Source organism: Hippoglossus stenolepis, chromosome 15 (assembly GCF_022539355.2).
Source record: "Hippoglossus stenolepis isolate QCI-W04-F060 chromosome 15, HSTE1.2, whole genome shotgun sequence".
Lineage (NCBI taxonomy): Eukaryota > Metazoa > Chordata > Actinopteri > Pleuronectiformes > Pleuronectidae > Hippoglossus > Hippoglossus stenolepis.
Genome location: NC_061497.1, coordinates 19,991,744 through 20,018,646, shown reverse-complemented (window position 1 = coordinate 20,018,646; position 26,903 = coordinate 19,991,744). Strand labels below are relative to the sequence as shown.

Here is a 26,903-nt window from a genome sequence, read left to right as displayed (position 1 = left end):
AAGAGACAGATGTGACCATTTTTTCTCCAGTTGGCAGCTCATCCTCGTAGCAAATTAGAAATGACACGAACACACATTAACCTCTAACTGCGGAGCCGCTCAGCAGCCGCCAGCGAAGAGCTGCAGTCGAACTGCATAGCTGCAAAGTGCTTGTAATAAATTTGAAGCAGGGTTTGCTAAAGCAGGTCACGCAGCTTGCTGAGTATTAAAAAAAACAGGAAAAAGACAGCAAATCAGTCGACAGAAGTAAATTGTGAATGCAGTGAATCCGCCTCACCTGAGCAGTGTTGGTGAAGACTCCATCTGACACGGACACATTGAGTTGATACGAGAGTTTCATGCCTTGTCTCCTCTTGTTAGACAGACGGAGCACTCCTGTATCTGGCTCCATCATAAAAGTCATCCTCTCGTTCCCGGAGACGACGCTGTACCTGCAGGAGAATTTAGACAAATGAGCGCGCTGATGATTATTTTGCTCACAAGCTGCTGGAAATCAAAGTATTCTTGAGAAGTGCCGAGTTAGAACTTTAATTTGGGTTGTTACTCGAAAAGGTTTAAATGCTCTAATGTTCAGAAAACACATCACCTTCCTGACACTGTCCTGCTGCTCCTCTTGGCTTCGTTAGGGAACGTGCCAAACTAACCATTAGGCTACATTATGCAAATGTGGAGCATTATCACATGTGCCATCCCAAAGATGCAGAATTATTGATCGGACGACTAACAAGGTCTTTCTGTGAGTTTCTGTGTTTTCTGTGGAGGAGAGGAGCTCCCTGTGCCACAGACTTTCTGTTTTTTAACTTTAATATTGCATCCATAAAAAAAAACATATACAACACACTAGAGGAAAGAATCTGAAAAACATTACACGTCTTCTCTAAGAAAAAAAGACAGAAAAGGTTTTCTGAACAAAATTAATCTTTAAGTTGACCTTTGTTTAAAAGGTAACAACGAACAAAGGTCAACATCTGCATTCATGGTACAAAATGTTACTGCAAAGCCAAGAAAACAAGAACTTTCCAGAGTTTTTCTCTTGTGTTACCTCAACCTTTGAGCATCACAGATGTCGGCGTCTGAAGCCTGAACACAAGTCACAAAGTGTCCGCGGGGAGCGAGCTCGCTGACAAAGGCCTCGTACAGCGTTTGGCTGAAGTTAGGTGGATTATCGTTGGTGTCGGTGACGGTCACAGTTACGCTGACGTCGCTGCTGAGGGCCGGGTCCCCGCTGTCCGTCGCCTTGACGATGAAGTTGTAGCGCTGGACGAGCTCGTAGTCGAGCAGGCGTGCCGTGAATATCAGCCCGCTGCTGCTGTCGATGTGGAAGTAGTCGCTGCTGTTGTAGATGTCAGATAAGATCTGGTAACTCACTGCAGCGTTCTTCTCCGAGTCCTGGTCCTGAGCAAACACCTACAGTGAGAGAAGCATTAAACTTTTCAGCGCCTTATGAATTATTCAAGATAAGGTCTGATTTGTTTGCCCTGATAGACTCTATATGGCTGCGGAGGCCTTCGAAAAAGGAGATAAAGTTCTGGGTCTTACTGAGACTTTATCACGACACAGTCACATCGCAACCAGATCAAAATAATAGTTAAACATCAAACAACAAAAAGAATGAAGAAGTGTTATTGTCACTTAAAGGGAAAAATAAGATTTTTAAGATTTCGAGAATGAAGTTGAAGTATTACGAGAAAAAGGTTATAATTTTAGGCTACATATCATTTTAGAGGCACAATATCAGAAGAGTCTGTGTTAAAATGTGAAATGAAGAGCATCTTGTTACTCCTACTAAACATTTCCTGATGAATGTTTTTCTTTTTGCTTTATTCTCTTTATTATGATGATTTTTCTCATTAAATTCCGACTTTATTCTCGCAATGTTATGACTTTCTTCTCAACTACGACATATTCACATACTATTATTACTTTATTCTCATACGATTTTCGAAATCTCCGAATATTTTCTTCATATGGTCCTAAATACACCATCCTAACACTACGTTGTAAGTAGGAGGATAAACTTTTTTGTTGTTAATCTCAAGTGTTTTGAGCTGCATTGACAAAATAAAATTACATAGTTTGACCAATGAGGTGAACTACATCGCAGTTTCAAGCCCAGGTGTATTGTAAGCTACAGCACATAATAATATGATCCATTATTCTTAAATTGATTTCTTGAATACAAGAACAATCAAATAAGGCCAATAACCTGTCTGACTACAGATATTATTACACAAAAAAACAATGAATTCAAAAAAGCAGTGTCTTAGAACTGTCTTGCACAAAATGTGTCTCAGGGCGACAACAGCCCTGGTCTATTATCTGCTAAAGGTCGAGAGCTTCCACTGGGAAATTTCTAGGGAAATATGGCACTATCTGCTCATACATAAATGATTTGGAATCTAATATTCATCCACAGTGCTGCCGAAGGGAGGTGTAAGTGTAAACAATCATTCAGCGAGAGTACACACACTGTACAGACACAATACACACACACCTGTAACACTGTGGTTCCGATCATGGAGTTCTCAGGAAGCACAGTGGAGTAGGAGTTGTTCAGGAACAGCGGCGGGTTATCGTTCACGTCCAGCACGACGATGTCCACGTCCACCTCAGACTTGGCCCCGGTCAGTGTGTCTGTAGCCTTCACCGTTATGCGGAAATACTGCGTGGTCTCGTAGTCTAACGGGTAAACCACGCCGATGATTCCCGTGTCGAAGCCGATGTCGAACTGGAGCGACGGGTCTCCGTCCGTGATGCTGAAGATGACGTTCTGGCCTTCAGGGCTGGTGGCGTTGATGCACAGGACCGAGGTGGAGACGACCACATCCTCTCGGACGGTGACGCCATAGAAGGGCTTGTCAAACACTGGCATGGCTTTATTTACCACGGTGACGGGCAGCTCCACCTCACTGGACAGAGGAGGGAGGCCGCCGTCGGTGGCCACAAGGACCAGCTTGTATTCTGCGTTAGATAAATCCACCTCAAAGGCTCTTTTCAAGCTCAGCTCTCCTGTCACTGGATTCACCTGCACACAATATGGAAGCAGTAGTTTGTACCATGAAGAGACAACCCATGGATTTCCAAACTTCCTTCAGGACAGATGTAGCTCTCACCTGAAAGTTCCCGTGCTGCTCCTTTAGGCTGTAAGTCACTTCTCTGTTCAGGCCGAGGTCTTGGTCAATGGCCGACACCCTGAAAATAGCCAAACCTGGCTCTGCTTCCACCTGCACAGCAGCGTAGTACGGGAGGTTCACAAACTCTGGAGCGTTGTCGTTCACATCCTCCACCTACAGAGAGGACAAAAACAAATGTATGGGGGAACTGAGGGCTTAAAGAATAAGCTCCTTACGTTGGGTGATAGGATCAGAAAATACTATTGATAATCAATGATCAAAATGTCTTTGTGTGTAGCTTAGCATTTATATTGTACATCTGCTGAAGCTACCGTGAGAACTTGTGAGCAACAAGAAAACACAATCGGCAAAACACAATCCATGCAAGTGGGAAATAAGACCCTCATGAACACACACACACACACACACACTTCCATACACAAGTTTCCACTCCCACCTGCACTCGTACAGTCACCCTGGCCACTCTCAGTATCTCGTCCTCTCTGTTGACCTCCACCACCAGCTCGTAACTCTCCTTCTCCTCCCGGTCAAAACGCACGCCGGTGGTGAGCACCACTCCGCAGGTCGGCCGGATGATGAAGCGTCCGCCGGGGTTCAGCAGAGTGTACTTGAGCGGCTCGTTGAGGCGCTGGCCGACTGTGTTGACAACAGTCACCACGGTGATATTGGCTACGTTCTCTGCGATGGAGGCGGAGTAGAGGGGTTGGGTGAAGAGGAGGCCGCTGTCGATCGCTTCTCTGACGACCACAGTCAGAGACGCCATGCTGGAGAAACGTCCGTCCCATACCTAGAAACAGACAAATATAATAAGGCTGAGATTGCCTAATGATAATCAATTTGTTATCTATCTATATAAAACACGCAAACACAGGGAGAACATGCAAACTCCATACGGAAAGACCCCGACCAAACCGGGCTCCAAACCAATCCCTCCTGCTGCGAGGGGTCAGAGCTAACCCCCGCCTCGCACTCATCTCAGATGGGGAAACGTCTCTATACATATACAGAACAGCTGACTCAGGGCAGACTTATCCACAGAATGTGATGCTGGAGGTTTAAAAAAATGCTGCGTGCATTGCTGTTTTCTTGTCTCCACCCTGAAGCATGTAGAGCTGCAGACCACCCCTCGCACTGAAGTGTCCTACATCAAGACACTGAATAACCAGAGGCTCTGTTCTACAGCTGACCCCCTGCTCTCACCTCCCTGGGGAAATAATTACCATCCAGGCCAAGTGCATACTGATCATCAAAGCCAGAGACAAGGCCGCACACAGAAATTCTAATCACGTGAGCACCCTGTCCACTGGATCAATCACTTTACCTTCACATTAAAGCGGTAACGATCCTTATTGAGGTTGGGATTGATGACGGTCACGACTCCAGTGTTGCGCTGCACCGAGAAGTGCTCCACGTTGTTGTCCACCAGAGAGTAAACCAGCACGGGGGTGACCGACTTGTCCGAGGTCGTGTCAGGGTCAAAGGCCTCGACCCTGAGCACCTCCACTCCCATGTACGTCGGCAGGAGGAGGACTGTCTCGTACGCGTCCTGGGAAAACCTCGGAGGCGAGTCGTTGATGTTGATCACCTGAGAAGCGGCAGAAAGAGAGATTTTGTTAAATTTTTAAGTCATACAGGAGGAATTAAAGTGGTGTATGAGGCAGTGATGTACCTTTATAACCACGTCCGCTGGGCTGTCAGCCGTCTGAGGAGGCTGACCACCGTCTCTGACATGAACCCGGAAGACGAACTCAGAGAAGGTCTCATAATCCAGGCTGGCGATTGTTCTAAAATGTAAAACAGTTCATTTACTCAGACATCACGAGCTATATCGCGTTATGAGCAGGTGAATCAGAGAGCATCAACGTCACTGACCGAATGGATCCCGTCCCAGAATCCACGCTGAAAAACGCTCGAGCGGTGTCCTCTATGATCTGGAACACCAGCAGGGCGTTGTGGTTTCGGTCCCTGTCGGTCGCCCGGATGACCAAAGGGTTTCCATCCTCTCCCAGCACCACACTGTTGACTGGAGCAGCCTCACTGATTTCACCCACATACCTGATGTAACAGAGGGAAACGTCACGTGTAAAAATCACTCCAGACGATAATAACTGTCAGTTCTCAATGTGACATGTCAGCAGCAAACCTCTACTTTCTATCTACTCGGCAAATTAGCTTCCACTGATACCTGATTTGTTGGAAGACAGGCGGGTTGTCGTTGACGTCCCCCACCTGGACGACGACAGAGGTGCTGGCCTCCACTCCAGCCATGCTCAGAGCCTGCACCGCCAGGAAGTAGGAGGTTGTTTGCTGCCAAAACAAAGATGAGGAAAAGTTGTTGTGTTTTATAATTGTTGCAAGTGAAAGTTATTATTCGAGGAGGTTATGTTTTCCCTCCTGTCTATTTGTGAGTTTGTCAGCAAGATAACACAACTGCACGGATTTCCAAGGGTGTCAGGGAAGAATCCATTAAAGATTGGTGCAGATCAGGATCAGGGGGCGGATGCAGAAAGGTTTTTCATTCTTTTTGGCATCGCAAAATAAGCAGTTTTTCCACATTTTCACTAATATACCAGAGAATAATTTATGGATCTAGATGAAAAAAATATGGCGTTTTAAGGGGACTGATTTCTATGAGTGTGTGAAATGTGGTGCAGCTTGTTTGAATATAAGGGGAACGTTGGAGAGGTATGTGTTCTCCTGAGTGCCACTCTGGTTTGTACATGATTTAAGTGAAAAGTGAAAAACAAACTGCAGGAAACCAAAATTCAAATGAGGCTTTCTTCAAATGTTAACGCACCACTGCTTTTTTATTTGAAGGAAAATCAAACAGCAATTGTGCAACACGGTGATAATATTCAAAGAAAAAGCTTCAGAGTTTGTTTTCACGTCTGTTCACTTCAAAAATCAACACGTCATTGGCCCAAACTTTTTCCTGAGTATCTCCAACGAGTACTTGCAGGTGGATGTTGAACTGAAGATCATTCACATACCTCGAAGTCAAGTGGTTTGCGTGTGCTGATGACACCGGTGTGATGGTTAATGAAGAAGCAGCTCTCCTCGTTCCCCCTGTTGATGTCATAGATGAGAGCTGAGCGGCTGAGGGCGCTGACGGTCGTCACGTACGTCCCGACGGTGCTGTTCTCCATTATCTGTAAATACAAAGTCTAATTTTAGGCTGAGTTAAAGTCCACTGGTGATCCTGTATTAACCTATTAAATATAGAGATCATCCCCCGATACACCCGACTTCTCAGCTCTGTCTTTACCTCAGCCTGATACTCCTTCTGAGAAAATGTAGGTTTGGAAAAGTCGGAGAGAATCATGGAGATGCGGACGGAAGCTGTGGCCATGAGCGGAGGAAATCCACTGTCCGTGACCCGAACAGTGAGCGTGTAAAAGCCCACGCAGGTGAGATCCAGATCCTTGGTGATGAAGATGAGCCCTGTTTTATTATCGATGCCAAACACGCCAGCGGAGTTACCTGGAAGCAGAGTAAAGGTTAAACACTCCATTACTGGTTAATATACAAAATTGAATCTTAATCCCCGTTTGTGAAACTGACGAAAAATAGAAGAAAAGAGAGAAATAAAACTTTCAGATAGCATCACACCTGCATCTATGGTGTACGTAAGCTGCCCGTTAATCCCATTGTCTTTGTCTAAGGCCGTCACTTGAAGCACAGACGTGCCAACGGGAGACGACTCGTAGGCCAGAGCGTCGTAGACGGTGCTAGTGAAGTACGGGATGTTATCGTTGGAGTCCTCCACCGCCACCAGGATACGAGCCAGGTCTCGGTTAAATGGAAATTCCTGATCCTTGACCTACAGCAGCATCAGGGAAAATGAGAGAGGAATACGGATGGTGTTGCAGGAGGCTATAAATGAAGGAAACCAGCTAAAATCAAGTTTGGCAGGGGGAGTTGCCAAGAGGTGCATTACTTGGACGACCCCACAGGGACACACACACATTAACAAACACACATGAGTGGTTGTGCGTCCTCTCACCATGATAGTGAGGATGTGCTGCGTTCTGGCCTCGTAGTCCAGCCTGTCCGCCGTGTAGACCACTCCGGTGCCGGGGTTGACCCTGAACAACCTCATGCTGGCGGGGTCCACGCTGCCGTAGATGGTGAAGCTCAAACGGGCGCGCTCATCCACGTCTGTAGCTCTAACCCGCAGCAGCTCCATGTCAACCGGCACGTCCTCCGAGACGCTGACATCATACGTCGCCTGCGAGAAGACCGGAGGGTTGTCGTTGCTGTCTTGTATTCGGATGAACACCTGAGAAAGGGTTACAAATAGTCGGTGGAGTTGGTGCAGAGAAGAAACGTGCGCAGTATATTTTCCTCGCGGATGAGAGTGCTGGTGTAGAGGCAGCTGATAATACTTTATATAGTTGTGGGGTAGTATTGTCATCCCTGGTAGAAATACCTTTAAAACTGTTATCACTGTCTCTTCACACCGAGGCAAGGCAATATTTATGTCCCTTCTCAGAGCCGTAGGGTGTGTTGTCAAAGAGGGATGTGGGCAATTTTTGAATTTACACAAACACTTGACCTTTCCTTGCCCGGGCTAATCCCATTAATCCAGTGATATCGAGGATTCCCCTCACAAGGCAGACCCAGTGGGGCAGCCCAGGCAGCGGGAGCACCGGAAATGTCAAAGGCAAGAGTATATTTCATAGTCAGCAAGAGATAATTTGGGGAAAAGGGAGTGCAAGTGTCGGAGGGAGGAAAGATGAGAGTAAACAGCTCCTCTCGGAAGCGGTAACAATAATTTAATTTGATGTGGGTCTGGAGTGTGTAAATGGCAGTGCCAGAGCATAACAAATCAAGAGTGTGAGTACCTGCGCCGTGGCAAAGTTGGTTCCATCCGTCACCTGAATAGTCATGTTGTAGACAGCCTGCGCCTCCGCATCCAGGGGCTTGGCCACAACTAGAGTACCCACACCGACTTGAAGGTCATACTGCATGTCAAAGCTCCCTGGAATCACACACACAGATCACACAGGGGTTCAGCGGTTTAGTATTCACTTTGTGTGCTAAACTCAGGTGCTCTAAGTTATTACTGTGTAATTGTTTTGGCCAGGTGCCTGTGTCTGGAGCTGGAGGGTCTGTGAAATAACGTAAAATGAAGCAAAAAAAATGCAGTGCAATGCAGCGGCGAGCCCACTTGGCAGCCTGAGAGCTGCTAACAGCCACACAAACATCCGTCTTATCACTGCAAAACACAACCCATCTCAGAGATCAAAAAACCTGCAGCCGGGTCTGTTCCACAGGCGGTGAGTGTACAGTTTAGAGGCTTAATGTTTGATTAGAGCGAGGGCGAGGGTTGACGCGCGTTAGGTATTCAGCACCATCCTCCGTCTCACTTCAGCTTCTCCCTCTCTCGAGATATCTGGGAGCTGGAGCTGTCCTCAGCATATGAATACTGATTGGGCATTTTTCACAGAAGCACTGATGTGTGTTGAGTTGGAGCAGACCACAGGGATTTGTGCTTTTTGTTGTTGTTGTGTTTTTGTGTGTAGGTTGGTCAGTATTACACTACGGGGGAGCTGTCTCGCAGCATTAAGAAAAACACAAATTTCTATGTGCAGCATGGAAATAAAACATTTGTCCTATTTCTTCTCTGTCTGAAGATATTTCACAGGTTGTTATAGTGTTATTGGAACAGTAGCATCTGTTTAACATCGGACCAGGTACTGGATGTTTATGTGTCTGCAGAAGAAACTGAGTAGTTAAGTTAATAAATTAACACAATAATGATGCACATAAACCTTTTCATTAGAACATTATTCATATTAAATATCACACTCTTTCACATTTGTCTTAATTAAAGATAACAACATTGATTGCTGTCAGCACATAAGTGACAGGCATGACTAATAAGTTAAAGGTGCCCCGTGGAATTTATGATCTCTAGTGGTGTTTTACAGCGATCATATTTCTCTAGTTTCGTTTATATCACATATTCTATCAGCAACTAAACAAAATACACATAAACAACCCAACAATTCAAGAACTATGTATGTATATATATATATATATCTTTTCTACTACTGCAGTACTGCGGACACAGTATTCTTTACTTTTTCCTGTCAAATGTGGTATAACAGATTTATTAGCTAATGTGAACTTGAGTGAAAACCTGATGATTCTGTCCCTCATTTGTGTCTTTGAATGAATGTTTCAGGCGTTTCTCAGTAAAATGTTTGCGCTCTTTTAGCTCAGTTTTTGGTCTCCACCAACTCCTGAGGGAAATATCTGTCCCTTTAAACGCTAAATGCTTTAATATGCTCAGCAGCTGGTCACTAACTTTAAACTCTTCAACTTTCCAAAGCTGAACTAGTAGCATGAACCTGCGCTGCATGGAAAAAGATAACAAATTAGCGCTGTTTGTGTGAAGTTGTATGTGAATCCTTTTTTAAACCCGGATCAATATGTTCTGCCATTGGCGAAACAAGGCCCCGGTGCTACACGCTGCATTTCAAGCGTTTTCTGACTTCCTCCAGACCTGAGGCGTTGGAGGAAGAGCTGTGGCGAAACTTAAGCTTTGACCAAACCTGTGTCGAGTGAGCAGTTCCTTCCACAGGCGTTCTGTGGAATGTAGAACATTTCTCTGGCTAGACGTCCACCTAGGAGAGAGGGTGAGAGGGATAAAGTTAGAAACAGAGATTATTAATATTTAAGAATTGGAGGATATTCTCCTGATCAAAGTCTGCATCATTTTCAGTTTATATACGGCCGCTCTGCAATGTCGACAGTTTTCACAGTCATGAGTGTTATTAAGTAATGTAAGCAGACCGTTCATCAGAATAATTCAGCACAGGAGAGGAAATGTGACTCAGTCGTGAATGATAATTTGAGTCCAGCTCCAGAAGTTTGAGAGAAAATATCCTCATCACTCCGCTTGCACTTTAAGCACAAGAAAATTAAATATTAAAAAGCTTTTCCTGTACAATTACCCCACAGGCATCACACATTAGCATTTTCTGTATCTTTTAAAGAACCTCTAAGTGAGGGATCTGGGTCTCTGCAAATGTTTTGTTTTTTTTGTCATAAAAACTACCGAATAGCAAAAGCAGTAATTATCTATAGTATTCACGGATTATTCTCTCACAGGCTTGAATCAGGAGGTAACGGCACCGAGCTGGTCAGCAGCAGCAGCAGCAGCCGCAGCAGCAGCAGCAGCAGCAGCCGCAGCAGCAGCCGCTGCTAATTGTCATTAGTTTGCTTCTGAATAAATAAACTCTCAAGAGCAACATAGCTTTTTTTTTTAACAGACTTTGCCCTTTACCTGTTTACAATTAATCTCCACTACATAATGTGCCGGTGGCATTTTGATTTTAACAAGCTAATTTAGATTGTGAGGTTAATGAGAGGTAAAAGAAATGAGCTGAAATACGTGCCTGTTACGGGAAAGTTGTTGAGGACTGGGAGGAAGCCTGCGCTCTGAATCAGGCTGTGTTTAACGTGGGCAACATTTTAGTTTTAAAGGAAACTTATTTTGCTTTTGCTGTTTTTCTTTCCTTTAGTGTGTTGTATAGATTTTCTTTTTATGTAAATGTCCTGCAAAGTTATAAAGCCCCAATTCCTGAGAACCTGAATATGAGCACAATATGTCTCCTTTAAATATATGACGTCCAGAGTGTTGGTTCTGTCTCATGCAGTTCCAACAAAAACAGCCAATCAACATCTCTACAACACTATGATGCTGAAACTATGCAGATGGTTGAATTAATTCAATTCAAAACACTTTATTCAAGTCTCGAGAGGCAATTCAGGATTTAAATGGTTTTGTCTGAATCTGACTCACAAGTCTGATGCTTCCAGTAATAAAATCAGAGTTCCTCTTTTTAACATGTCAATTCAAAAAGGTGGATACCAGCATTAAGAGTAATTGAAATATTATTTTGTTTATATTTTACATTAAAGTACAATAATACACATCATTTCTATGAATAAATGCATTTGAATGAACCTGAAATCACAGGATCCTTCTCTGGCCTGTTCGGTGCTGCACGTTAATTTGTCTTACCCACGATATTGAACCAGACAGGCGTGCTCGACTGGCTGACAGCGACGACGCCCACCGGCTGAGCCACGGCAGCCGACTCCGAAATCGAGAAGTTGTAGTACCTCTGGGTGAACACCAGGGGCAGGGGTGAGGGGACGGGTTTGCGAATCCACTCCACGTGGAGTTTGACAGTCGACCATAACGGAGAATCGCCGCTGTCCTCCGCTTTTATCTGAGGGAGGGAAACAAATAATTTTAACATTAGACATCATTGGTGTAGGAAGTAAATTCATAATGAATTATCTGGGGTGAGTATGTGTATTTATTCCAAGCAGGCAAACGTCAAGTCTATTAGAATTCAAGCCTCCCTGTCAAAACAATAGTGATAAAATCTATACTCATCTCCTCCACACTGACACCATCCCCCTACATTTACATACAACTGCGCTTCATCCATGAATTATATTTAACATTAACCTCAACAGTTGATCTCAGCACTTACACGGGGCGGCCGGCCCTGTCTGACTTCAAATTGCTCACTCGTCACTTTCACACATCGAAGCGAGAACGTCATAAATCAAAGACAAATCTTTGGAGTGAATCGTAAAGTGTCGTGTTCACTGACGACCAAGAAGCTGCGAGTCGAACGCTTTATTATCTCCGCCAAAGGGGGTAATGTTTTCTTATCTGTTAAGTAAGCAGCAACAACTTTTGAACGGATTGACATAAAACTTGGAGGAAGGATGAATTGTGGGTCAGGAGAGAAACCTTTAAAGTTTGCTGGGGCGCCGGATCAGGGGACGGATCCAGGATGGATTCTTTCAACATTGCGAGATTTTGTGTTTTTCAACATTTTCCTATATTTCTGAAAGAATAATTCATGAATCTTGATGATAAGAAATCAGACATACATGGCTTGTGGCCACTCAGATTTACCTTTAGCCTCATAGACCCTCGAGTTGAGCATGTATCGTCGATCACGAGGCCAAAACTCTCGATGACGTCAAGGTGCAAAACTGAAGTTATGTCCCTAACATCCGCTGGTGGCTGCTAACACCTGCTAACATCTACTGGTAGTTGGAAAGTTAAATTGTGCAGAAGACCATCGAACGTAAAAGAGATATTCACCATCTTGTCCTATATTCTAAAATAGGGGACTTAAGGATTGGATGAAGTCCAGGGAAGGCGACGTGTAAGTGCCAATTTCAGGCCCGAGTATCAGACGTGCACTGTGTTACCTGATGTGTATAAATGTCAGCTGTGCCATCCACCTCTGCATTTTTTAGTTCACTGACCATGGAATTACTGCGACTGTGTACAAGCTCAAACATCTGGATTCGTGCCAAGGTGTTTGGTCCACTTTGCACTTGCTTGACGCCGAGCACAATTTACTGATGGCTTCCCTAAAGGCTTCGAATTATGTTGTAACAAGAAACAGGATTTGGAAAAGCAGGACTTGTGGTGAGCGGGGACCGTCCCTGAAAGAGGCCTCAGTCTTAGAGCGTCTCTAGTGAGGTTAACTGAAATGTCTCATTTAGCCAAATCTTAGCTTAATGACTCCACAGAGGCCCCTTAAATTCTGCACTTTCGTTTGAGAACAGATCTAAAACTGTTGAAGATGCATATAAACTGTTGATTCCTGACTGAATCCAGATAACCTCAACTACACAATGTTGGTGGTTGCAGGTTTGAAGCCCAATTTGTCACCCAACAGCAGCTCAAAAAAAGCCACCCCCCTATGAAACAACATTTAAATCCACTACATCCAGATTCGCCAAAATTTAATAGGTTATTTTTTGGGCCACGTCACATCCTTGCACGAGGTTTTGTGAAAATGCTGACAAACAAACAGACAGACAAGGCCTAATAGGACAGGACCTTTCATGACCATATTTTAACTTACGGTGAGGATATCGTAGCTTCCGGCCGTCACCACCTTCTTTGACGACACCATCGCTGTCCTGGGGTCGATTCCGAACTTCTCGTCGTCGTTACCGTCCACGATGCTGTAGGTGATGTTGCCATTTGGTCCCAAGTCGCGGTCGTAGGCAAAGACGCGGTATACCGGCTCACCGCGCTTGTTGCGGTCTCGCTCTGGCAAACTGATGCGGTAGGTGACCTCCGGGAAGGTGGGCGGGTTGTCGTTCTGGTCCTCGATGTGAACGATGACCCACACGGTGGACTGGCGGGTGGTCACGGGTCCGTCTATAACTGTTACCTGAGGGAACGAGGAAACATTTTAGTCCCTTGAGCTACTTTTGGTGGGTGTTCATTTGTGAGGGCGTGTATTTATTAACATCTCCCACTGTATGAATGTCACTGTGGAGCGCAGGAGGCCGCGTGGGGCCGAGCTCACGAGAAATCTCTTTGTATTATTGATCCCCTGGAGGCAGAGGCAGAGGTCTGATCACTGATCAATTGGATTAGATCAGGGCGAACACCGCTGCTGCCAGCTCGGCCGCTCTCTAGACTAGTAATTACAGACAGGCGCTGTGGTATGCAGTGCATGCACGGGCATTCCAGCTTGACATCTCAGGACGAGACAGGAGACAACAAACACTCCTGCCCCCAATTTTAAACTCTTCTTGGCTGTGAATGTTCGAGTATATACGAAGTGATAGATGTGAGCGACTTTCTTTAACGTCTGCTGCCTTCATTTTCTCGTGTGTTGTCATAAGCTGGGCTCTTATTAAGTCCTGGAGCCGAACAAAGCAGACTTATAGAGCCTGGACAAGTCCGCTGGCAATACAGCAACACAACGCCGCGCAGCAGTGCCGTGGGTCAACCGCGGGTTATTTCATTCCATTTTGTCGAGGGGGCAAAGTGCTCGTAGATTCCACTGACTTTAATAAGTTGAAGGAAAAGTCTGGGAAAGTAGAAGTTTGCCTGTGTCTCTAAAGTCGGGAGTCTGTGATTATCAGGTTCATCTGCATGCAGAGCAACAGGAGCAAGTGAAATGGTAATCACCGAGCTATCTGTATGCCCAATGTCTGCGCTTATCAAATGCCGGGCAGACCAACTCCTCTCCTCCCCTGTTCTCCTCCTGACTTGAGAAGATAACCAGTGATGAATGATTACATTTAGAAAATCCTAAAACCTGGGGCCCAAAACTGCAGCCATTCATCACAGTTTATGGAGCCTTGAGGGCCTGCCAGGGTTGTCCTCCACCGTGTCTCTGTTAATAGTGAGTGGTGGCAGGTGGCAGGGCCAGATAAATAATAATACTATAAAGCAATGAGGGCTGTCAAGGTTTTTACTGTACCTCTAAAAAGTGCTCCGCCTGTTGTTCTCTGTCCAGTTTCCTCGCCGTCGTCGTGATGAGCCCTAAAAGTCACAAAAGAGAAACTTTCGATCACACAGACAGACGCATGGTGGATGAGGATCTGCTGCTACATTTAGTGTCTGGATTCCCGACATCATGCAATATATTTAAGTTTACAAACAGTGTAAAGTTTTATGAGGCCAAAATAACTTCCAATCAGAGTGAAGAATGAGCGGCCGTGCGCACGTGAATCCCCACATGCACGCAGATGATATATTGCTCTTTGTAACTACAGCCTGCAGCTCTGGCAGAGGCGATGGCATTTGGCACATGTTCACATGGCTGTGGGTCACTCAGTTGGCCAGCGTGCCACCAGGACAGAGGGAAAGGAGCAGGGCTATTGATAACATTTTGATCGAGCCAGATTATTCCGCTGAGCAGACTGCCGGCTGCATGAGAAATCACAGCCTCTCCAAAGAGCAAAGACGCCACCTCTCGCTCCCCTGACGCAGATTGTGTTGATCGATAATTTCAAGGTTTCCTCAGCATAAACTTTAAACAAATAAAAAAAAACCTCTCCAGACATTATCAGAGGGAAAAGGGAAACACAGACATTGATCCAGCGGCAGATTCAGCCCTTTACGTGTTAGTTTTACAACACACAGATATTTGTTGTCCAAGAGAAACGAATGTCCTTGAATAGTATTCATGAGACGAAACACAGAGAAACATCTCAGCTGGGATCCAAGTATTTCATCCTAGGTCGTAAATACAAAGCTGCAGTGATACAAGGACTGAAATATTATAATTTTGTTTTTCTTATAGAAGAAAATGCAAAGAATCACAGACACAGGCTCAAATTCAAACATATATGAACTCTGATGTGTTTTCTGTGTGCATTTCTATGCAGAATAACACTGAATGTGCACGAACGTGTTTGTCAAAGCCTAATGAAGCATTGCAGCAAAGCAGGATTAGTTTGGATGCTCCAAATATCTGTGCGGTCCACACTCAACGGAGAGACGTGCACTCTCTCACGCTCGCTGTCGTGCTCGCACATATCGCAGTGTCACCTTGAGCTTGCTATGCAGGCTAACTTCAATTAAGCAAATTAGGAGCAAATCCAGAGCGACGGCCACAAGCTGCAGGAGAGAGAGAGAGCGGGAGGGTGGAGAGGGTGGAGAGGGTGGAGAGGGTGGAGGTGGGGCTTGTTCAGCAGAGCGCAGCGTGAGTAACAGCTCTGATAAAAATCAATGATCTACAGCTCGCAGCACAACTGCAGCCGGACAATCCTCCATTTTAATTGGACGTCGGGAAAAAAAAAAAAGTTAAAATATCCCAACCCACAACTTCCCATGCATATGAAATTTCATGTAATGGTCCAGTGGCCTGTTTCCAATCTTTACCTCTTTAAGAGATAGTGTCAGTAATTTAAACTGGGCCTCGTTCTTCATGAGGCGAATAGCTCTCATACATTTTCTAACTGGAGTGAGATTAAAAACACCAGGTTAAGGTTTTCTAATCATTTTCAGATTCCTGCTCATCGCCGCTCGAGCACATTGACTCAAACATCCGCAGCCGATTACTGTTTATGTTCTGGTACAGCAGAATCAATGCGATCAAACAGAGGGTGCTAAAAGGTCACGCAGCCACCGTGACGCCACGACAGACGCACAAGAAGCGCTCCACATAACACAACACCCCGTGTCAACACTCATCTTTTTCACTCCGCCCGATGGAGGTCGGCGGCGCTCACACACCCGCAGACTGAACAGGCGGCGCCGTGAAGCTGTCACATTCAAACACGTCGCACTCATTCAAAGGTTCTGCCTCGATGCAGGGTGGGTTACCTCGAACGCATCAAACTGACACTTCCACAGTGAACTTCAGAAATGTGTATCACTACAGATGTGGATTTGAAAAAAAAAACGATCTGAACCTTGACGCCGCTTTTTCGGTTTAGGTCATAATGTCGCAGGCAGCTGCTTCGTGAAAGCAAATCAATCAGCCGGGGCTTTGTTTATTCATCTGTCCAATGAACTCGCTCTGGTGCATGGAAAGTTTCTGACTGGGGAAGCAGCGAAGAGTGATTCATATTGAATTCATCTCTCACTCGCGCATGTCTCATTACCTAACTAATAGACCTGCACTGCCGATTCCATTACTCTCAGATTTACTGCAATGATTGTATTCAGATTTAGTGCAGGACAGAAAACCCATGAAATAAAAGAAATCTTCCACACTTTTCTTGTTATTTACTGGTCTTCAATGAGAAGGTGGAAGCCGTTGCATGGGGACGATTGCATGAAATATTCAAAACCAATTGCTCAGTATTATAGTGACAGTTCATTTATCACGGCATCAACGAGATAGTCATCAACACGAGTTCCCCCTGTACGGAGTTATGATTTACACATAGTAAAATACTGGGTCTGGGTCTCTGAGACAGGCAGCGGGGCTCAGATGGCTAAAAACTCTCCCCTGCGGCACACACACACACACACACACAGATGTGCATGTTGCTCTTCACACAGAGATGTATGAACACATGTGGTTACACAATCTCCTGTGAGTTTCCTGCAGTGTGAGGCAGCACCATCTTCATCATCAGCGACTCACGGCAGCAGCTCTGTCCTCTGTAACCAATTAATCATTTGATTAAACAGCCACAAACTCTCATTCTCAATCTGTCTGCCACACACACACACACACACACACACACACACACACACACACACACACACACACACACACACACACACACACACACACACACACATTGATCACACACTCAGCTGTTAGATGTGTATTCTAATCAGCTGTAGAACAAATCAACTCCATATAATTTTTGCGACTCCATTAATGAGTTTTACATCTGACAGATGCAGCGACACAATAAGTCATTATTACAGCTAAGATGAACAAGGCCCTGCATCATGTTTTATTCTCATAGACTCTAATGGAAGTGGTCAGGTGGTGGAAAATTATATATATTATTATAACGTCCCCTCAAGAAACATGAACAAGAATAGCGGCTGGAAAAAAACAGACATCCCCTATATTTTTGTTGACTTCTCAGGTCATAATTCATGGATCTTGATAAAAAATAATCAGGCATATCTAGGGGAGTGTGTGAAATGTGCTCCAAATATAAATCAGGATGGAGCAGAGGTTACATAAGGGACTGTCGGCCCCTTGGCGTAGAGAAGCTGCTATTCTACTTTACGATTCTTTTCAGGTAAAGCAAAGTCTCTCTGGTTGCCCTTTGCAACGTCTTTCCAGAGCTACCTCATCCACATTCTCAATAATGCAGCAACTGAAACCAAAAACCAAGGTTTGCTCAGAATCTTTTGGATATACAGTGTCCCAAGTAAACCGGGTTTGACATTTAAAGAGACTTTGGTATTAAACATCTCTGACAAACGTTTTTACAACATCCTTCCATGTTTGAGACAGTGCACATGTCACCGAGGACCAGTTCGTCCTTATTAGAATAAATATTAGTCTTCTTCCCCCTGCCTGAGTTGAGTCTGCTTCTCTGCATCATGTCAGTGTTACACATCTGTGACTCTACAAGCACATATTCAGTGAGGAGTAGAGGACGAGAAATGTAACAAGCCACTTTGATTCACAGACAGAGGGAACATGCAACAGCACAACATGAGGGAATCACTTCCTGCAGAACTGAATATTACATGCGGGCCACAGGTTTGTTTTATCATCACTCTGACATGTCTTTGCATCAGGATGCGGGTCCCTGTAAGAGCTGAAATGTACATACTGGAGCCTTTTGTTGTTGTACTGACACACTCGTAACTTTATCTGGGGCAGAGAAAGCAAAGACTTCTCGATCATTTTCAGTTTTTTTTTAATCCCGATTTGAATAGAACATTTCACCTCTTCAATAATTCTTCAATGGAAGCTTGTCATCAGAAAGCACAGGGCCCCCCGACACGTCACACTTGGCAGCATGAAGCGAAACACATCTCACTTTAATAATGTTTGTATTCTGTGCAGATAAGAGTCATAATCTGACTCATTTTTTAAAAAGGGGACGTTTTGTCAATTAATCGGAATTACTTGAAAAATGTGATCATTAAACAACACTCTTTATTTTACCCCTGGCGCTGACAGGGATCCTGTCTTTTACACGGGGTCTAAGGGTTTGTGAGGTTTGAAATGACCGTTGGGTTTAACTTTGTGAGATGACATTCAGCTCACAGGCAGCAGCTGTAAAACATCGAAAAATGTGTATTAAATGAAATGTGCAAATGTCTAAAAATAGATTTTTGATAGTTCATAAAATTGACCGATGTACAGTGTCGGGGTCTGAAATCCTTTTGAGAATGTATAAACAAAGTATCACCACGTACACAGATTATCTGATTACACAAAACAAGCAATATGTTTGTGAACATAATCTCTGAGTTCTGATTAAAAACAGAAAACTGTGCAAAGCTCCAACAGGAGAAGATTAAATAAGTTTACACATTAAAGTCTGTTTGCAGATCTTAAATGTGAAAAACCTGTGATAAATGTTGATGATGGTTAGTTTTTGTCTCACATTGTAAAATAGGAACTTAGAAATGTGTTTGTCATACGTACGTCATGTCGTCATCACCAATGTGGGCTGCGTCTACAGATACTTGACTCTGATTGGTTGTATTCACAAATGTTTTTTAATAAAATCCATTAAAAAGTAGTCTTTCCTTTGTTAATTTTGTTCGTGCTTGTCATTCGGACATTATATCCTCGGAGGTAAGTCAGTAATCCTGCAATTCTTCTTCTATCGTTTAATGCGGCCTCAACTTCCTGTGATTGGTCCGGAAGTCCGAAAACTGTCCAACAAAGTTTTTTCACTCTGCAAACGAATTGAATCATGATTCAGTTTGATCCGAATCGTTATTGTTTTTCAGACTAAACTGAAAATCACAAGCTCCGCACCAAAAGCTACAAACGCAACACAAGCAACTCTCCAGCTAAATTGGATTGGAGTTGAATTGTGGGTTAATGTGGGTGAAAGGTTTCCATGAGGACAGAAGATACAACATCTCTGCTTCTGCTGCATCAGTGTTGAGTCCGACAGTGAGGGAGTACAATGCTGAATGAGTGAGGTCTCTAAAGATACTAAGTCTGATCACATCTTTACCGCCCACTTCAAATAGACTGAGACAGAACTACCTACCTCCTGTATGTAAATGAGAAAGATAGTGTTGCCGTCCATTTAGGTTTAATTCACAGAAACAGACAGGTGTTGTTTTTTTTAGCAGGCACACATTAATTAAAAAACTTTCTGGCTCTAACTTCTCACGCAGTATTTCCCCACATGCAGGCTCACAAAAGGCAATATACGACCAGAGGCTGTCAGATCCTCATTTTCACAGGTTCACCCTCTTTCAGGCTCCATCTTGATCCCACATGTGGTGCAGGGGGGATTTTTGAAGTTGGCAGGGTCTTCTAAATAAAAACCTCGTTCCAAATCCCAGCTAATACTCCTGGAACCTCCTGCCAGCATGTTTTTTCTTTTTCATTTCATATGACTACAGGTCACAAAATGGATAAAAACACCCTATTTGGCCTTTCCTATAGCTAATGGGATAGAAAATTGCTCTGACTAATGTAATCTCCTTCACGATTAGAAGATATTCACCCACATGGGGGCTTATTAAAAAAAAAAAAAAACTGCACTAATTTCCCAGAAAGAGCTTACACCCCTGAAGAAGAAATGTTTGATTGCGATGAAGTTTGTCTGCACGGCTCGTCAGCGTCCTACATGTTCGTCAGTGTGGGCACAGAAGTCTCTTTAATTTGTTGTGTGTGGGGATCAAAGCCTTTTATTAAGTGAAAGAATGAAGTGGGAGGGAAATGATGAAAGAGAATTTAAGCGATTTCAGAGACAAACACATAAATACGATCGGTTTGGGTAATTAGATGCTGTTCAGAAGGATAAGATACTAAGTTATACTCGTCTGTTTTGTGAGTCCTACCTGTTTTGGGGTTGATAGAGAAGAAATTCTGCGGGTTGCCGGCAGTGATGCGATAACTCAGGCGACTCGGTGTGGCGGTGAGGTCGGGATCCTGCGCCTGGATGCGGATGACGGACACGTCCTTTGGAGAGTTCTCCATCACGACTGGGTGGTAGATGGGATCCGAGGTGAGGGGAGCGTTGTCATTGACGTCTTCTACCTGAGTAAGGAGGATGGGGAGGGAGGAGAAAAGAGGAGACACAAAGAGGAGAAAGGGAGTGAAGGAAGGGTTGGGTGAGGTACAGGATTTGGCAGCGCTGCGTGCATCCATCTTATCTGTCCTCCGTCTCTGAGATGGATCTGAATTGGCAACGGTTGCGTTGATAAATCAGCATGTATAGCGTTGTTGTGTTTCTCTGCTGATTTTAATACCCCAAACAACTGAGGAAATGCAGCACGGACCGGGTTCAGGGTTGATTCGCCATCAGTCAGAAAATGGAAATGTATTAACCAGAAAAATGTCATAGATGTCACACTTTAAATGCACTGCAAATTAATTTCCCTTCTTTCAGCACAGATCTAGAATATTTATGGCAAACAGGGCGTTGATGGAGTGTTCGCTGGGAGGCACGCCGAGCCAAGGCGCTTCAGCCGGTGAATGAGGAGCACCTGGGTCTGATTAATCTCCCTATTTCTGTCTGTGATGAAGAGGCTGCGAGTAAAGCACCCGATCACACCACCGCACCTGAATGTCCCGGAGCCAGGAAAGGCTGTTTGTGTTTTTATACGCCGCTGAACCCTTCCCCAAAGGGGGAGTGGAGCTGTAGCAGTGATGTGTGTGTTTGAGTGTTTAAACAGTGGATTACTGAGTGCTGAGTAAAACCAGGGCCAGAGCAGAGACTGTAACTCTCTTATTGCAAACCACACTGCGACCAGCATGAAAGAAACATATAGTCTGAGATAGAAGTGTGACTACTGCTACGACCCACATCTACTAACCAACCAATAGGAATGCAGCGTTATCAGTGGAACCGAACCCAGATAAACATAATAGATGGTGGTAAACCATGTGATTCTTGCCTGGTTTCATTGTTTACAACTACAGATGGGTGACACGAGGTAATGACGTTGAATTCTTGTATAATTATATCCGTCGTAGGCAGCGATTCATCAATGTTTCTACCATCATACTGTTCACATATATCAAACTTGACATCGTACCCACGTTTATTGGATCCCTGTCACAGCGGGACTTGCAACACACTTCAGTCTGTAGGCGTCATTAGAGAGTAATGATGGCCGCCCGGAGAACTTTATCAATGACAGATAGAGACTAATCTGTCGGCAGCACCATTTAAAGGAGACAGATTCTGCTCATATTTAGGTTCATAATATTGCTCATTGCTGCAGCTCCTCTTTTCAGCCTCTGTCAGAAACGCTTGGTTCGAGCTCCTGTCTCTTTAAGCCCCACCTCCCGATAAAGGAAATGTTGTGATTGGTCAACCGCTTCCCGCGCATGGAGGAAATCTCTCTCCCTGCGTCTGCTCTCGCTTTATCTTTGTTAGGTGGCGTGCCAGACTGGCCGTTAAGTGTGTGAAGCAAAATGGGGCATCGTGATGTCACGTGACACTTTATATATAACAGCCTAGAGGAAAAATGTGCACACATTACATAACTTAGCTATAACATATTTGACTTTATTCCTAATATCTCTTATTAACTTTGGACTTTTTAACTTTGCAGAACCTTTTACATATAAGAAAAAGCGTCAATGTCTCCTTTAATAAATTCGTAATTTTTGGAGTAAAAAGATGCAAGAAGTTGCATGTTTGAAATCTGCATCGTGTATAGAGCATAAATAAATGTACAGTAAAATCTAAACTTTGGTCGGATGTGGTGGAAATAAAGCATCTTTTCAAGTGTTTAATAATCATCCCCCTGAAGCCTTAAATAAAAGCTCTGCTCTTTGCAGCGTGTGAAGCCCAAGAAGCTGCAGCTCAAATCTTTTAGTGTGGTTTAATCTGCAAAGGCCAATTAGTAATTCAAAGTAGATTTCAACTATTTTCTATCAAACTACCACTGTTTGCTGACTAATCTGGGACAAATTCAGAATCCAACCACTGGCGATTAACAGAGTTATAAATATAACATCTATTATAACACTGTTGTAAATATCATAATATATTAAACGTCTACTTCTGTGACTTATCAAGGCTCCGCTGATGAATCTTAATCAGAGACATCTCCAAACTGACCACTGTCCTACACGGCAAATGTCTCCTTTGCATTTCAAGTTCACGCATATCTCTCCGTCAGATCTCTGTCAAATCAAAAGAGGTTTTCTCTGTACAGGGCCTCTTCTGCATGCACAGTATAATGTGAATGTTGGCAGCAGAGTGTGTGTACCTGGATGAAGACTTCTATGGAAGCTGACAGGGGTGTGACCCCCTTGTCCGTGGCGTAGACCGTCAGCCAATAGGAGTCTTTGATTTCACAGTCCAGGATACCGGCGGTGTAAATCACGCCTGTTGAAGCAGAGAGAAAGATTAATGTCGTCGTTATTTCAGAATCTGATCTTTTACCTGTGTGTGTGTGTGTGTGTGTGTGTGTGTGTGTGTGTGTGTGTGTGTGGGGGTGAAAGGGTTTCGTCTCCAGAATACAAGCTTAAGACATCTCATCGTGGAAAGTCTTAGAAGTTTCCGGAGGCAAGGACAGAAGTTGCGAGTAAACTTTGTGTCCCGGCTTCAGTGACATTCACAGGCATTAGCAGCGGCGCTGTCGTCACCTTCAATGTTTCAGCTCCTCTACAGCTAATCACAGCTGACCAAACTGCTCCCACTGCTATTTGCTTAGTGCTAAACGTACCCTGAACTGCCCTACACCAACACACACACACACACACACACACACACACACACACACACACACACACACACACACACACACACACACACACACACACACACACACACACACACACACACACACACACACACACACACACACACTGAGTGGCGTGCATTTAGTGGCCTTAAGGAAGATAAGTAGCCGACAGCTTTGGTGACCTCTTGAGGGACAAAGACAATGTTCACAGTGGCTGACACATGGGCGCCTTTTGTCTTTAAGATCATTCATGCAGGACTGTGTAAACACTAGGAAAACACACACACACACACACATACACACACACAGACACACTCATATGTCAGTTCACATTCTGAATATTAGCCTCACAGTTGGCGTGTCGTGTCCATACATTGTCAAGAGCACCGAAGCACAACGGAGCAAGGTCACAAGCGTCGCTTTTGATTAACAAAAATCAAATTTAGGATAAAAATGACCACATTAATATACAATAAACAGCTGCATCATCTCTAGCCACAGAAAATAACTGGGATAAATGGAGTGAGCTGATCGGAGGCGAGCAGTCGATTTCCACCCAGCGAGCGCAAACTCTCATCGAGTCTTTCTGTTAAACTGCTGCAGTTCATGGAGCCGGCTATTCCCACGAATGTATGAGTCTCCGACTTCAACGGAGGAGAGGAAACTCATTACGTGCGAAGATATATGTGCATATGTGCACCGACGCTTCCGGAGCACACACATCTGTGCTCGAGTACACAAACAATTAACTCAAACCAAATGCTACACAGAGCTGAACGTGAGCGACTGATTATTTACTTTGGCTCTTATATGTTCATTTAAACCTTAAAACTTCAATCCCACTTTTTAAAATTAAAGACTGATTGATGCTGAGTGAGATCACTGTCTTCAATGTGCAGCTTTGTGCTTTTGCAAAGACTTAAACTGTGATAGAATTACCATTAGAATACGTATTAGAGCCGGCGGTATTTCATTTGAGTAATATTTGATGTGGCTGAAGGGTCTTATGGCTGCAGATGGACCTATTGTCACTCCTTATCTATACTAATGAACATTAAACATGTCAGGATTTCCTCTATAATAGTAAAGGCTCGGAGAAAAAGGAATAATGAAACTATAAGTAATGCCAAGGTAATAATGGATAACAGCAATTAATTTGGAGATCAATTATGATATGCATTTGAGTGCACGTGTACGGGGCTGCTCCATAATGTGTGAGGCGCTTGCTAGGCAGCTTTTGACGTCCTCTAACATTTAAAACGCTGTAATTTCAACTTGAAAAATTAGAGCATCAAACAAGACGCATACACAGACAACACATTTTATAAAATACTGTGTTTCTCCATGCAGTGTAATATCAAGACCATATTGGCGAATTCCTTAGTTTGACCAAAACAAATGGATGATGGACTCCAGGGAGGCAGAGAGGGTGAAGACAGTTCAGCCTCGTCTTTAGGCCCCTGGGGGGAAACAGACGTTAGTCCGTGCCCAACCTCGGCCGTCCCTTCATTAAAAAGATCATAAAATATATTGTTCAGTGGAAATCCTCCAATCTGAGACTTTACGGTGAAATCATCTTTTCTGAATAGATTTCTTTTTAAAGACAAAGATTGATCTTTTCATGCATGTATAAATCCCTTTGTGTTGTTGGGAGAAATTAACTCGATTCGCTGTCACGCAGCAGACGTCTGCTCCTCCATAACTTCCACTTAGCCAGAAGCCCCACATGCTCAAGCGATAGTCCTGCACGCATACAAATCAGCGGCGGGAGGTGTGACCGTCTGGCCATTTCCCACACTTAACGCCGTCTTGTTGCGACTTCCTCAGCTGCATGGCGAAGGTGTTTCCTTATCACCAGACAGCGTGTGTATATGTCAGATTATGAGTAAGTAGCTTCCCGAGGGCGTGCAGGGAGCAAAGCAAGAGTGTTTGCAAAAAAAAAAAACACATCCCTGCTCTGTCGTCCTTGACCATGTCCTTTTCAAAGCACATCTCATCTCCGTCAGATAAGTCGACACAGAGAGACGAGGAAACCAGAGCTGGCTGTTTCAAAAGCTCTTTGAACTTTAAGACCGACAGGCACCATTCAGTGAATTCAATATAAATCTGACTCGACAGCATCCATTCTCACCACAAATAACACACTTCAAAGACACGGAAAAAAATGGAGTGGTCACGGCATATTTTCTAATCTAGAAGTTCGCAGTACGCTTAGGTTTACGTTCATCTGTCGTGTCTATTTAACTTCTCCATTCTTGAGGAAAAAAAAGGTTTTAGGGTCCCGTTGCCTCATTAAAGCCGCCAAATAATCAATCACGTGATTGATGGGAAAACACTCTCTGCATCTTTGTAGCCTGCTAATTTCTTTTTAGCAAATCTGGAATAGATTACTTTTAAATGTGTGTTGCTGTGTAACTTAAAGAATGCTCCATCCCGAGTGTGACAAATCCTGGAGCTTGCAAACCCACTAATCGAGGAGCAGGGGCTTCTGACAGCTGCTCAATGAGAAATTGCAGGGCTTGCTTTACCCCCCCTCACCAATGACAAGAATACCAATCTGTGTTCAAAGTGCGGGAGTTCTGAGGGTTTGAGCCGGCAGAGATCCTCGTTCTTTTCTGATAGATAGCCCCTGTGCTCTCCACCCACACGGGAGTGTCGCGTCTTAAACATCTTAATATCAAATGTGGGAAAAGGGGTGGAATTCACAAATGACACGATGCATTATAGAGCCAATTTACAAACTACAGGGGACGCAGAGGCATAAGTTCTCTCTCGTGCAGCTCTCTCGTTCTCTCTGTCCCGTTTCTCCATCTGTTCCACTCTCTCTTCACATATTATTTTTCTTGGCACTAAAAGCCACGGATTGACAAGCAGCGAGAACAAAGCGACTCAACAGGGGGGCCCAATGCGTGGTGGGAGGACAGCGGTGCGGCTCCGTCCACGCCTGACAACACTTACTTCTACGCTACACGAAGAAGTGAAACTCTCGAAGAGGGGAATACTTGGCACGGGCTTTGAGTATTTCTCAAAATACCAAACGGGCACTGGTCAGAGACTTCTCATTTGCTTGTTATACTAGTAAAAAGAAAATAACAAAAGCTGGAACTTTACAATAAAAAAAATCTAAAGATGTCTGCGAGGAAGAAAGCAGTGTTTCCTTCTGACACTTTTTTATCTACCCCAGACTCCTCTGCATCCTCTTCCTTCCACTCTTCGCTTCACTTCCACTCCCCTCCCTTCACTTTCTGCTCTAACAAGCACTCTGATTTCCCCTGGAAAATCTGCACTCTATAAACTTTCTCTCTGGCTGTGATGCTCCTTACCGAGGTTAAAATACTAAAGCGAATAAAAGCGGGCAAAGAACTATCACAGAATACTATGTAATACTATTTATGTAGTACACACATTTCTAGTCAATGAGTGAGTATTTACACAGAACATAGTGATCACTGCTAAGGAGGTTATGTTTTCACCCCTGTCTGCTGTTTGTTGGTTGGTTGGTTGGTTTCTAAGCAAAATTACTCAGAAACTACTGGACCGATTAGCACGAAACTTGATGGAAGGACACAGTATGGGTCAGGGAAGAGCCCATTACATTGTGGTGTGGACCCAGATCGGGGGTTTCATTGTCAACAATTACCCAG

At 44.2% G+C, this 26,903-nt stretch overlaps 1 protein-coding gene across 1 annotated transcript in view; it reads right to left on the bottom strand.

The window, feature by feature from the left end:
- LOC118122614 (protocadherin Fat 3) overlaps positions 1 to 26,903 on the bottom strand; it is a 67,318-nt gene that overhangs the window by 33,287 nt on the left and 7,128 nt on the right. Inside the window, exons 5-24 of the mRNA XM_035179444.2 lie at positions 22,783 to 22,901; positions 20,398 to 20,596; positions 14,411 to 14,472; positions 13,052 to 13,366; positions 11,170 to 11,380; positions 9,695 to 9,766; positions 7,979 to 8,115; positions 7,138 to 7,413; positions 6,744 to 6,954; positions 6,400 to 6,614; positions 6,125 to 6,283; positions 5,320 to 5,441; positions 5,007 to 5,189; positions 4,804 to 4,918; positions 4,456 to 4,719; positions 3,571 to 3,921; positions 3,114 to 3,287; positions 2,495 to 3,025; positions 1,043 to 1,407; positions 278 to 431 (exon numbers count right to left, since the gene is read on the bottom strand). Coding sequence (XP_035035335.2) covers positions 278 to 431; positions 1,043 to 1,407; positions 2,495 to 3,025; positions 3,114 to 3,287; positions 3,571 to 3,921; positions 4,456 to 4,719; positions 4,804 to 4,918; positions 5,007 to 5,189; positions 5,320 to 5,441; positions 6,125 to 6,283; positions 6,400 to 6,614; positions 6,744 to 6,954; positions 7,138 to 7,413; positions 7,979 to 8,115; positions 9,695 to 9,766; positions 11,170 to 11,380; positions 13,052 to 13,366; positions 14,411 to 14,472; positions 20,398 to 20,596; positions 22,783 to 22,901 — 4,235 coding nt within the window. The remainder of the gene's footprint in view (positions 1 to 277; positions 432 to 1,042; positions 1,408 to 2,494; positions 3,026 to 3,113; positions 3,288 to 3,570; positions 3,922 to 4,455; positions 4,720 to 4,803; positions 4,919 to 5,006; positions 5,190 to 5,319; positions 5,442 to 6,124; positions 6,284 to 6,399; positions 6,615 to 6,743; positions 6,955 to 7,137; positions 7,414 to 7,978; positions 8,116 to 9,694; positions 9,767 to 11,169; positions 11,381 to 13,051; positions 13,367 to 14,410; positions 14,473 to 20,397; positions 20,597 to 22,782; positions 22,902 to 26,903) is intronic.